This window comes from Homalodisca vitripennis, chromosome 7, assembly GCF_021130785.1.
Source record: "Homalodisca vitripennis isolate AUS2020 chromosome 7, UT_GWSS_2.1, whole genome shotgun sequence".
Classification (NCBI taxonomy): Eukaryota; Metazoa; Arthropoda; class Insecta; order Hemiptera; family Cicadellidae; genus Homalodisca; species Homalodisca vitripennis.
The window spans coordinates 16,822,124-16,835,168 of record NC_060213.1 but is presented as its reverse complement, the minus strand read 5'-3'; the positions used below and the strand labels follow the sequence as shown (position 1 = coordinate 16,835,168).

Genomic DNA, 13,045 nt, shown 5'->3' with positions numbered 1-13,045 from the left:
GATTCGTATATAGTTGACATCGTGTAATAAATAAGTGTATTAAATAATGTATTGGTTATCTATATATATGTATATAATAGATACACATATATTATTTCTTAGGTTCTTATTTTATATGTTTAAGTTGTTTAATCCTGTATGACCTTACATATTTGGAATAAATTTTATATTAAAAATTCGTATGTTTTTATGTTTTCATTTTTGTGTAACTAAATTGCATTTGGTGAAAGTAATTCATACGAGAATTTGGATATTTATTTTACTGTTTTCAATCAAATATTTTCGCCGTGAGAACTTTTTAAAATGATAGCAAAGTTTTGTACGACGTCCTATGTTTACAACGCAACATACCGTATTTAGGCTACTTTAACATACTTCGGACCATTTGTTTATATATTTTTTAATAATGAATTATTTACTTAACAAATTTCTTAGTTCTGTGTTGTAAAAATGCGTTTTAGAAGTGTTGTTATATTTCATGTGCAAGTACATTTATTTGCTGTGTAACTGCTTTATGAGGATATGCCTCATTTTTATGAATTATTTTACTTTAAGCGGCATTTAATTTACTCATATGATCCCACGTAATATGAAAGATAGCATATAACTTCACTTAGCCTAGACATCGTTGGCTAAAATTGGTCTTATTGAATATTCTAGTTCTTCTTCTCACTCATAGGTCTAATATAACAGTTAAACACATTTTAAAACCAAACATTTTCTAAAATGTGTTATTAGTTTTCTATAGTAATGTATTTAGTTGGAGAGTTATAACTGTTTATGGTTTAGTATTTAAATTATAGCAGGACTAATTTTCTCATACCAAAATCGTGGATGATTAAATTGCATAGTAACTCAGAGTATAGACATATAACTTACACAAGTATTTATTCCTCTCTCTCATTACCTGGGTTTCTAAGATGTTGAATTACCGATTAAATTTAAATGGGGGTATGATATATACTGCATCGATATCGTACAAATCTCTAGGACAAAACATTAATCAAATATTCAAAGATCCAATATAAATACGCAATTTTAGAGATATAGATATTTAACTACTTTATTTATTTTCCTTTGACTTGTGGAAATAGGCCACAACACACATTTACCAAATTTGTATACACTGCTAACAAGCAACTAATACAAATTGCGTGTTTGTTGCTAATTTGTAACACGTACAACTGCCACATATTTAATCAACAATATTAACATTAGCAGATTATCAAGGATCTTTTTCATTAAACATTAATAATTAATATTACCAATTTAATGTTTTTGAATAAATTGAATACTATAATTGTATAGTTAAACATAATAAGGTAAAAATAACGTAAAATTGTATAAATATTACTTGATGGTAATATAAATACATATACCATATATGGTATATATGGTTATGTATCTTATTTTATATACATAAGCACTATCAAAATTGTATCCATTGATTAATGAATTTTTTCAAATATACCGCACAAATATTCTAGTAAAAAGAGTGTAATCTACTGAGCTAGTATACAATATTAAGTGCGTGTGGTTCTTATGGTGGGATAAAGTGAACAGATTCAACAAACCTGCTGGAGGTTTATTTGTTTGCTGTGTATTAGCTATTGAGATAAATAATGTGCAGTCTCCTTGTATGGAAATAAATATATACCATTGATATGCAGTAATGTTATTAAAGAATGTCATGTGATTACTATTTTCTCTTACAACTCTAGATCTAGAAAGACCCGTTCAAGTACTGCAGTGTGTGAGTACGATCCCTTGTCAAACCCTCGTCAAAAGAAAACTCGTGAGTCGGACAATGGGTTCCAGGACGGAACCGTGGACTGCTGTGTCCATGAAATAGGTAAGGAAATTGCCCCCGACAGTTTTACGACGTGGAATTACAGTCCGTTTACAGTGAAATTTTCTGTTCAGTACACCTATTTGAACATTATTCTTTAATAAATTATATAGACAATTTAAAAAGAGATATATCTTTTTGTTTTTTCTCGAAACGTATTTTCATAGTAGTTATAAGACGTATAAACATGAGAATAATAGTGATCAAAATATGAAAAGATCAACCCTTTCAATTTTTACCTTTAAAACTGTAATTCTTAACAACTCAATCATTTTTGATCAGAATTTTGATAATTAGTACCTTGGTAAGTAGTATTTCGAAGAATGAGTCTCGTTCCACATTAGTACTACTGACAGATCTGGCGCAGACACACATACTCTAATAGTTATGATTACAAATTATTGTAATTTCAAAGTTGCAAGGAAGCACTGAAAGGGTTATTCATCTTGTATTTGGGTGGCAATTTTTCCCGTATTCTCTTCACATTCAGCTGATGAAAAACCCGAAAATTATACTTTACCATGCACCATAAATCGAATTTAGAAATAATTATTTAAATTGGAGTAGTATTCGGTAAAATTAATCTCCATAAAAAGAAAAAATAATGTAACGACATACATAATAACAAAATATAACATATCACAAGATTTAACAAATAATTACATTGAACACAGCCACAGAAGAGTGTATTTTTATGAAGAAAAGTAATATGAAGCGTTTTGATAGAAAAAATTAAGTCTATATCAGGACCGGTTAACCCACAAATGGTAACCGGGTCACAACTCTTTCTTTCTAATAAGATGCTAATAAGCATTAAGCGCTAGTTGGATACTGAATGTCAAAATATAGGCTGAGCAAAATAAACTAATACTATTAATCATTCATTACGTTCTTTACAGTCTTCATAAATGTTATTAGCGTAATTTATTCATGTTTTATTGTGTATTATGAACATTTTATTTAGACTACTTAGCTTGGACTCGTTTCATACTCATTTTTCGTTTCATACTCTTTGGCCTGTATTTACACACACAAAAAAGGTGTACGTGTTTAATCCTTTACTCTATGGCCTATGGCATGTTTGTGATAGCAAATTTGCATCTTGCGCAATGCAATACCAAACAAACAATGAAACAAACATAGCTGACGCTTGTCGGTGTTTGTCTGGAAAAAGAAGTGATTTAAAGTCATTTTTACTTGCGTGTAATTCAAAAATTGGTAAGTAAGAATGAGAAAGAAGGCTTCTATAAACCTAAGAAATATTCTGTTAAAATTGTTTACATCAACCCATAATTTGTTGGTATACATTGTAGAACATAACCTCTCCCGGCTATGCATCATCATCCTAGTTTATGTTTCTTTAATAAAATAAACAGCTCTGAATTGTATGTAAATTATAAAACTCATCATTAAAATCCAGGTATAATAGTTTATTAATTATAATTGATTTTAATTAATGACTTTTTAGACAAATATGCATTGCTGTTAATGTGTTCTAGGCTATAATATAGAAAACTAAAGTTCACTGAAGCATACTTAATTTATAAACAAACACTCTGATAAGCAAGATGAACTCAGATGTCTGATGATGTGTTCTGTTCTTTGAAACACGAAAGACCTCACAAAAATAACATTTCATAATTATTAGAGTGTTTGTTTATAAATTAAATATGTGATTCTAATAAGAAGAAACTGGTAGAATTTATTTACTGAAGCATATAAATCGTCTTGGCTGAAAAATATTGCATTGAAATACATATAAAGGCTGCATGAGTAAAATATCCTACCTACAATACTACTTATACCAAATTACGTTATATTTTAATTACGTTGTATTTTAAATTACTGTATAAAAATTATTAATGTTATGGTGAATAAAAATCCATTTAGGATATTATTTATAAAGGGTAGTGTACGATAAGCGGGACCCGTTGTTTTATATTGAAATTGGCAAATGATATTACTTAATCATAACCATCGATATACCACACAGATGTATCGATATATGTGTGTGTGTGATTGACTATAGTCAATCGGTAGTGATTAATTATTTTGAACAATTAACTTAAATAATCTATATCAACAGCTGTAAACTCTTTCAAATAGTACACTTGGGGTAATATTTCAATTTTACATAAGTAACATTTGATTATTAAAAATTGCAGTCAATTTTAGAAAACTACACAACATTGCTTTGAAAGGTGATGACATGTTTTTCGTGTCTTCAACATGTTGGACTCGTACCGGAAAACCCATTATGTGAAATTTGTTGGGAAGAAACAACTATAATGTGAGAGGAGCAAATATGGTTGTCTTCAGTTTTCCTAATTTTTGTTATAATAATAGCCTATGTTAGGTCACTGTGAATATTAAATTCATATTTTAATTTCATATGATTGTTATTGAGGACTATAGATACTTTTATATCGATTGATAGTCTGGGATTTGAGATGTGAATGTTAGGTATCGATGATTACATTCTTCGATATAAAAAACCAGGTCCGCTTATCGTACCCTACCCTTTATAAAATATAACAAAAAAAAAAAAAAAAAATAAAAAAACAGTATAACATTTATTTACTTTATATTGTTTGAACGATAAACATGTCTGACACAAATACAACAAGTGCATAACCACTGCACTTGCTACCATTACAGTTCTGCATTGTTAGTGTCAGTAACAGGTAATTCAGTAGTAACCTATTACCGGGATACTGTTTGTTTCAGTTACAGCTGAGGCTGACTGATTTGTTTTCATAATGATTTTTTGGTTTTGGATTACCCGATAGCTAGTAACAGCCAAGGCCATTTCGTGTAAGTAATGAGGCAATGGAAATATTACTACGGTTTAGATTAGGTTATCGTAAATGTGGTACTAGAAGTAACTAAGTTAAACATAACCTTTACAAGGACTTACGTGATCTGAGCTTGAATTTTTCGGTACTCAAGGGATTTTTTTTTTGTCAGCAATACAGGGTGGTGCCGAAGCCTGCCCTATTGGCCAGAAGCATTTTCAATCAGTACTTTCTCGATCTTAGATCACAACCTAAATCTTACGTGATCTGACGTCGGAGGAGTTAGATGATTTGGGACATGATCTACAGTCAGGAAAATAATGATCAAAATCGTCCCTTGCCATCAGTGCAGGCTTTGATGGCCTCGCACTTCTGGTGGAACAAGAAAAACATCCCTTGAGAACTATCCTTTCTACTTGGGTACTAACCCAAATTGAAGCTCATATAATGCGAGTGCTTGTTAAAGTCTTAATCTTTAACTATTTATATTTATAATATGTACTTATGTATAGCCTATAACAAAAAGTAGATAAGGACTTCTTGGTACCCAATAATTGTGTTGTATAGTTAAATTTGAATGAACCCGTTTATAAATTTATTAGTCTATGTTACATTGTATTGAGTTAGTTAAATTTTTGTTTATTAACATGCTACCACGGTAAACAGGTCACAGGAACGTAATAACTCAACATATTATTTTGTAATAGGTATTGACAAACAACAGTATATCCCATTTCTAGCGGACATTACATAAATACCACACACATGGTTTAAATTACTTTGGAACAAGAATGTCGAACTGTACTATGTTATAGATTACGTTTTAAGATTGTATTACTGTGAAGCTATAGTTTTATATGTCAAAGAAATATATACATTTTAGATTATATAAACAATACAGCTTTATTTATAATTGGGCAGTTACAATTTTACTTAACAGGGCAAACAAACATGTCTGTCAGCACTTAAATCCTTCTAATTGATGTTTCGATATTATTGGTCACTCGAGTGTTGGACGCTTATTATACTGCAGCAATTATAAGTAAGGTTTTGATAATATTTGCTTTAGCCTTGTTGCCCTAAAACTATCTAAAAGCCACTTTTAACAATTTCTCAATGTATAGATTAGGTAACTTTAAATTTCAGAAGACATTTTTGACAACAAATCGTACATTGCACTAAATTTAATAACATATTAGAAAAGTATGTTATATTCCTAAGAGCCTAGTCCATTAGACCCAAGGGAATCAGTGTTTCTGGGGAATGGGAGACTGTATTTCAACATTAGGCAGAGCATTTTCAAAAAAGTATTAAAGAATTCAAATTCTTTTATAGAGCTATTAAGCACACTATAAAAAAACACACACTACAGCACACTATTTAAAACATTTTTATACTGTGTGGGATTTAACTTTGATATTAGTAGAATTTAAACCTTGTGCAAGTTTGTTTTACCAACTGGAAGCCTTTTATTGAAATATTATTTTATAAGAGCAAAGTTTCTATTTGTCATGTATCTATCAGATAGCTATCTTTTTGGTTTAAAGATCAGTTGAAATAAAAGAAAAGGATATTATACAAGGCATAACAGGAGAATGGGTATAATACTACACAGGTTATTAAGGCATTTATGCACAAACTACAATTTACTTGTCATCCACAATGTCATTCATACAGAAATATAACTACTATAATAATATACTAATAGTATAATATATATATATATATATATATACATTCTAAATGTAAAGAAGTGTGAATAAAGAGTAGGACAGTCAAGGTATTTGTAGATAATGGACTATATTAATCCTCCCTGCCAGGTGAAATTCTGGCACAGACCAATCAATCAATTTGTATAGATCTGATTATGGGAGTTTATATTTTAGACCTCAAGCATTCGGGTTCGTGATCAGACCTTGTAGAATTTTGCTATTTTACTGATATTTACTCTCTCGAGGGATAATAATTTATATTTTTGACTGAATTTATACAATAATGGAGATGTGATTATTTTCATGAACCCAAATGTGGCTGTACAATCCACCCTAAAATAAAAACTGTATATTTTTGTTCATCCATTTATTTAATTAGGTGTACACCATAAATATGTTTGTAGTAATGTTTACTACTATACTCGCAGAATAGATTACAAGTGAAAATGCATTAGGAGTCAATTAGCACAACTGGCAAGAACCATGTACAGATTCTAACACTGTACTGTGGCTTTGACCTTTCTGTCATCACAAAATTAGCTATCCAGTTTAATATAAAGATTTATTATTACAACAGATCTGTACACTTGTGTTCAATGCGATTCAAATTGCGGTACTTTGGGATTACACCGACCACACCCAGACATGAATCGTTATTTGACATTTTGCTTCTACTAATTACTAGATTAGTGTAGAACAATATTTCGTCAAAATAAAACAGGAATTGTCTTATCGCAAACTCCTCCCCATCCTCAGACAGAGGCCAAAGTCGAGCGGTCTAGTAGATAACGTGATTGCAGAGTCTCGCTGCCCGTTCAGCTGGTGCGTCGCTTTGTTGTACTTCCGTGTTTTACCCCCACATTTCTCCAAACACAATAATAGATTTACAAGTAGGCCTAATTAACAGATTTTGTCTTTAACATTGAAGCAATTGTGCTGTACCATTCAAAACTAAACTGGAAGCAAATTATCACAGTATCAATTTTCAATTGTTTTTACAGGAGTATGGGACGGCGCAAGAGTAAAAGAAAGCCTCCTCCAAAACGAAAAGCAATTGAGCCTTTGGACATTCAATTCAACTGCCCATTTTGCAATCATGAGAAATCATGTGAGGTGAAGATGTAAGTGTTTCAATCAATTGCTTTGCTAAGCGTGGTAATGTATTCTAATTACTTTTAAGTGTCTCCAAAGATCACATATTAGGATACATGATTGTGATTTATCATGAGGTACCAAACATCTTCATTTGTCCATGAGTATCCATTTAGGTGGCGCACATAATTTTTTCTAGTTACGTTTTTCATTGTATTTGTTATATTTTCTTCTAATTCATAATTAGAAGAAAATATTAAGGATTGGATGAGAATATTAAGAAGTTTTTACTATGAAACACTAGAAAACACAATGTTGTTCCAGGAAATGAAAAGGTTATAGTTTTGTTTACTGAACTGTGCGGCTGGTCTATAAATTTGAAAGTACCTGTTTGAATTTTAAGTCAGTAAGATTTTGTTTTATATAATTAAACTGTTAAAATTAATCTCAGTCTTTTGGATTGTATAGTTGTAAGTTTTTACAGTGAAAGGATGAATGTTCTTGTTTTTATGTACTCTGGATTTGAAGGCAGGAAACTGTTGTATTTCAAGCTGATGAAACAGCTGATTTTTTAAAATAGATTTCTTTTACCATCCTAGAATTTTCTCCACGTTTGTCATATTTGCACCTTACAGAGTGATGGAATAATTTGTATGCTATTTGAGCAGTCCATAATACCATACACAATGCGACCTTCATTGAAATAAGTCTTAAAACTTATTTTTTTATGTTGTCATTGGTTTGATTTAATAGAGATATATCTTGTCTATATTTCCATGTACATTAAACTCTTTTCAATGTAAATGGCTGTATCAAACGCAGTCAAAATCCTTTTACAGATCTGTGAAAACCTCAGCCTAAGTTATGTCCTAAACTGATCGCTCTCTCAACGCATAAAGCAATCCGGATGTAATTTGAAAAGGTATTGTTATATACATTTGTAGCTGTACTTTGCATGATCCCAAAGCACAGCGAAGCAACCACGTTTTCTACACTTAATGTATATGGTTGGAAGAGTTAATTCAATTCGAATATTGAGTTAAACTCATAAACAACATAGCTATTATTTGATCTTCATAGAAAATGTGCTAAGGAAGGCTTATGGAAAAGCAAAGCAAGAGTCAATGTCTGAATCCTTTCCACTTTCTCTCTGAATGTATTGTTTAAACAAGAACAGGTTTTATTTTATACGGTAAACAAGCAATTTCAGTTTATCGTAGCAGTGGTGGGGGGTTAAATGTAGTGCATCCATCCCAGTTTGGCACAATATACTCTGGTACCTTAATTAGTTGTCTTTTTTATCTTTTATTTTAATATACAAAGATATACTATGTGACAGTTGCAATGCAAGCACAAACACCGTCAAGCAGGAATCTCTGAAATTGTGCTTAAGTTGTATGGAATTGCCACTTCAATGTGAGAGCAAAAATTAAAGTCTTGTGAGACATTCCTCACTTAGTATGTAGTTTAAGAGACATTTTGCATGCGCCATGTACCATAACTCATGAAATGATTTATAATTACTAAATAGTTCCTGAACTGTTTTTAACCCTTTAATGTCAGCAGGAAGTGTACGGAAATGTAGTAGGATGATGGAGACCATTACGTATCATGATAAGTGTTAATATTGAGCTATGTTTCCATTATTTTTAATGTAAAGATTTTGAAATGATAAGTAAAGTACATTATGGATCATCATGATTGTTTAATATTAATTAAAACACTGTTTGCCATTTTTAACATGATGTTCAATTCACGTTTTCCTAGTTTGAGAAATAAATGCTCTGGGCTTTAGGTAAGTCTTTTTTGAATGGATGTTTGTGTACTATTCTAAATTTTTTTATGTTATGTGTTCTTAGGGACAAAGGACGTAATTCGGCAAGGATAACCTGTCGAGTTTGTCTAGAAGACTTTCAGACAACGATAAACTTTTTATCTGAGCCAATTGATGTTTATAATGACTGGATAGATGCATGTGAAACTGCAAACTGAAACAGCCTAGCCGGACTATGTTCTCTACTGTGTGTGCAATCTTATAAGAGGTAAAAATTAAATTCAATATAAATAATATTTTAGTAATTATGAATTCTATATAATCATTGCGTACATATCTAGTTCACTACCACGTATTAATCTGTTACCTCTTTACTTGTGACTGCTTGTCAATTCGTAACACTGCTTGACTTTGTACTATTCTTAAACAATGTGCTCAGAGGTTGGCCATGCAATGGTGTTTATCTTAAGTTGAAATAAATTTAGAACAAAAATATAAGAGAAAAAAATGTTAATCATATTAGTCTTTTGTGAAAATAGATGTATACAACCAATATTGAATGGCGTTATAATATTACCTAAGTGCTTTTCAATTTGATAAGATAATCTTTTATATGTGTTAAAGTTTCATTGAATAATTTACTTTGAAACGAAAATTTTCTTATTACTACAAGCTCTGGAAACAAAATCTATTACATACTTCTGTACCATAGTATCACTATATTCATGTCGTCTAAGGTACAAAATGTATACTAAAGAATCCAATTTTACAATTTATTACAAAACTTATTTTTGAACGTATTGATTTGATGACATAATTTGTTATGAATTGTAACTGGTATAGCAAAATGAGTAATGGCAGATTTTCTTAGTGTACAAACATTAATTGTAGTAATTCCATTTGTACCGGTCCTGATTTTATAATTTAGTGTGCAGCATTTTAACAAGGATTGCTAAAAATGTATACCATGAAATGAAATCTATAAATATAAAAAGGGATGACGTGACAGTTTATGGTCAAAGTGGGCTCATAAAAGAAGTCATGACTGACTGATAAAAAAAACTCATGACAGGCCAGCAAAACTAATCAAAGATAGAGATATGAAACTTGGTACATAGTTTTATCTTTTGTCCTAGAGGACAGAATTAAGAACAGATTTTTCTCTCCTAACTCAGAGCCCCATCCTCTTAACTGGCCTTTAAAGTTGTCAAAATTCCAATTAGAAATGCTTTATAGTAAACACATGTTAGTAATTAATAAAAGAATGTGTTTGTTAAATATGATCAGCTGTTTGATATAAACTGATTGTCGATACCGCTACTCGTTTCAACTGATTCCAATACTAATATTTCAAAGTACTTTATTATAAAATATTGAAAAGATAAAAAAAACCCACAACACACACTGGATCACTGATTGTGTGATTAATATTGATTATTTATCAATGAATTATTAATTATGTTTATAATTTTTTTTAGGATAAGTATATTTTAAACTATTATTAACAAGTCACCTGTTCATTGTAGATCTTATCTACTACAATTGTGTAACGTTACGTGACAATAAATTTCTGATTTCTGACTAGGACAATGAGTTGGTTGGCAAAATAGTGAAATGTTTCGTTTTTGAGGGATTTAACTTTTATTGGATTTGTGTGTTCTTGGCAAGAATCTATTAGTCTATGTGCAATTTTATATTGTGCGTAAAGCCTGAAATAGTATGTTCCTAAAATATGCCTACTTCCGTTTCAAAATTATCCTAGGACACTTTCATAATAAGTGCTCTCACTTAGAAAGCTAACAACTTTAGAATTACTCCTTTAGCCTAAGGTAGCTGAAGTGATATTGAAATCTTTTGATCTATTCAATAAAAAAAAAGGAATTCTACTTAATTGTGACTTTAATAATACTGATTGTGTTAACATTATTCTTTTTTCAGTGCCACTGTATTTGAAAAGTATGTTAAAGGCCCATAACACAGTATAACATTTAGTGGCTGATAAAGTGTAGGACTATTTATAATGTTACTGACTGACTTTCACTTTTTCCAGGTCCTGATTGATGAATGAGAAATGGGCCAGTTCCATCATTTATAGTGTTTATATTAAATTTGTTTATTATTAGATGTTGTCTGTCTTAATAATTAAGGCATTATATGGATAAAATTTTTATTACAATTTTTTATTGTATAGATTAGATAATAAATTTTACGTTTGACACATTTATTTTTATGCTGTGTATTTTTTAATATTCCCTGTGTCATTTAGATCATTGTCAAGATTTGCTTCGTATTGCAAAGATTTGTATTGGGAAGATTTGCCTTCCCAATACAGGGTGAGTTCCATTTTATGCAATCTCCAAAAGTGAGTATCCAGTTGTGTATGGATTTTCAAAACTTTAGCCATATAATTACAACAGAAAGTTCTGTATCAACAGAAATCCAAACTACTGTGGAGCAACTGTGGTTTTGTACTGTGGACAAATCCAAATCAGAAAAAAACGTACAACAGCTTGCACTAAAATAGTCCGATGACGACCACCAGCTGTTTCTGCTGATAATCTATGATTACTACTGGTTCGGATTTGATTTACATGTTGTCTGAAAGCAGATTAATAAAATAAAACATACGTATATTTGTTTATGGTAACGTATAATAATGTTTGTTTATTAAAACGGATCGTACCAGAGCATTGTGACACGCCTAAGTCAGGAATCATAACGACCATGTTTTGTGTCAACTCCATTTTAGACTAAGTCTAAACATACACTTCATAATAACAAATCACTAATTATAACAGACATACTTCTGTATGTCCTATTGACCTATTGTATTCTTACAGGTCACAATAGGTCTGCATTCATTGACCTTTTTCATAGAACTGACCAGAGGCCAATTGATGGCGATTGTTATGGGAGAGAGAAACAAAATAACGGCAAAAAAAGAGGAAGTGTCACAACACTCTTCCACTGATCTGTGTACCAATAAGTTTTTACCCTTATTCCAGAAGTGTTTACTATTTATCTTGAGACATTACAATACTATTGAATTGTCTCACATGCTGGGTATAGAGCCTGTGTTTTAAAGCAATCACCTGCCCCAAGTTAAAATCTCTGCCTGACTAATGAAAGAAAAGGATCTTTGCTGGAGTAATGATCAACATTTTAGCAATTAAATTTAATTAAATTGTTAGCAATGTAATTTCAATAGATAGATTATGAAAAAAATGAAGTTGTCTTATGATCCTTAGAATTTGTTTAGCCTTGTTAAACTTAAACAAGACAGCAAGTTGTTGGAGTAGAGTATCAAGTAGCTGCACGATGCATTGAAACCAGATAAACAGACATAAAAACCCATCTAATTAAAGACTTATTATAACAAGTTAGAAAAAATAACTAAGTTTGTTAATTTGTAATGTTTACTGTCTTCTTTTAATGAACCCGTTAAGTGTGTGAAACGGTTGTTGATCAGCCAAGCCGTAAGAGCAGTCTTCAATTTTTTCTTGGTGAGGCACCTCGGTTCTGGTAGAAGGTTGTGCAGCTTCATGCCCATGTAGGAGGATTTCTTTTCATACTGAAAGAGAGTAGCTGGTAGGTGGTAACGCTGTGTCAAGTATTGCAGTCATGGAAGTGTGTACTCTGCAGCAGCGGATGTTCATCAGTATACAATATGACTTCTTTTATGTAGATGTGTCATAATCTTCAAGATCCTGAAAACTTCTTTGCAACTTTCTCTGAAGCCTAACTCACCTAAGGCTCTTATGACCCTCTTTGCAATGTCAATACTTTCAAAAATGTCTTGCAGAGTCTTCCCCGTACCACTAGG

The 13,045-nt window shown here is 31.1% G+C and overlaps 1 protein-coding gene across 1 annotated transcript; it reads left to right on the top strand.

Moving 5' to 3' along the window:
• The first annotated feature begins 2,938 nt into the window (after window positions 1–2,938).
• On the top strand, window positions 2,939–11,446 carry LOC124366931 (transcription elongation factor 1 homolog). The gene is made up of 4 exons (XM_046823539.1): window positions 2,939–3,067; window positions 7,358–7,477; window positions 9,308–9,490; window positions 11,273–11,446. Exons 2-3 carry the CDS (start codon window positions 7,362–7,364, stop codon window positions 9,438–9,440), a joined length of 249 nt encoding a protein of 82 aa, XP_046679495.1. The 5' UTR covers window positions 2,939–3,067; window positions 7,358–7,361; the 3' UTR covers window positions 9,441–9,490; window positions 11,273–11,446.
• The last annotated feature ends 1,599 nt before the right edge of the window (window positions 11,447–13,045 follow it).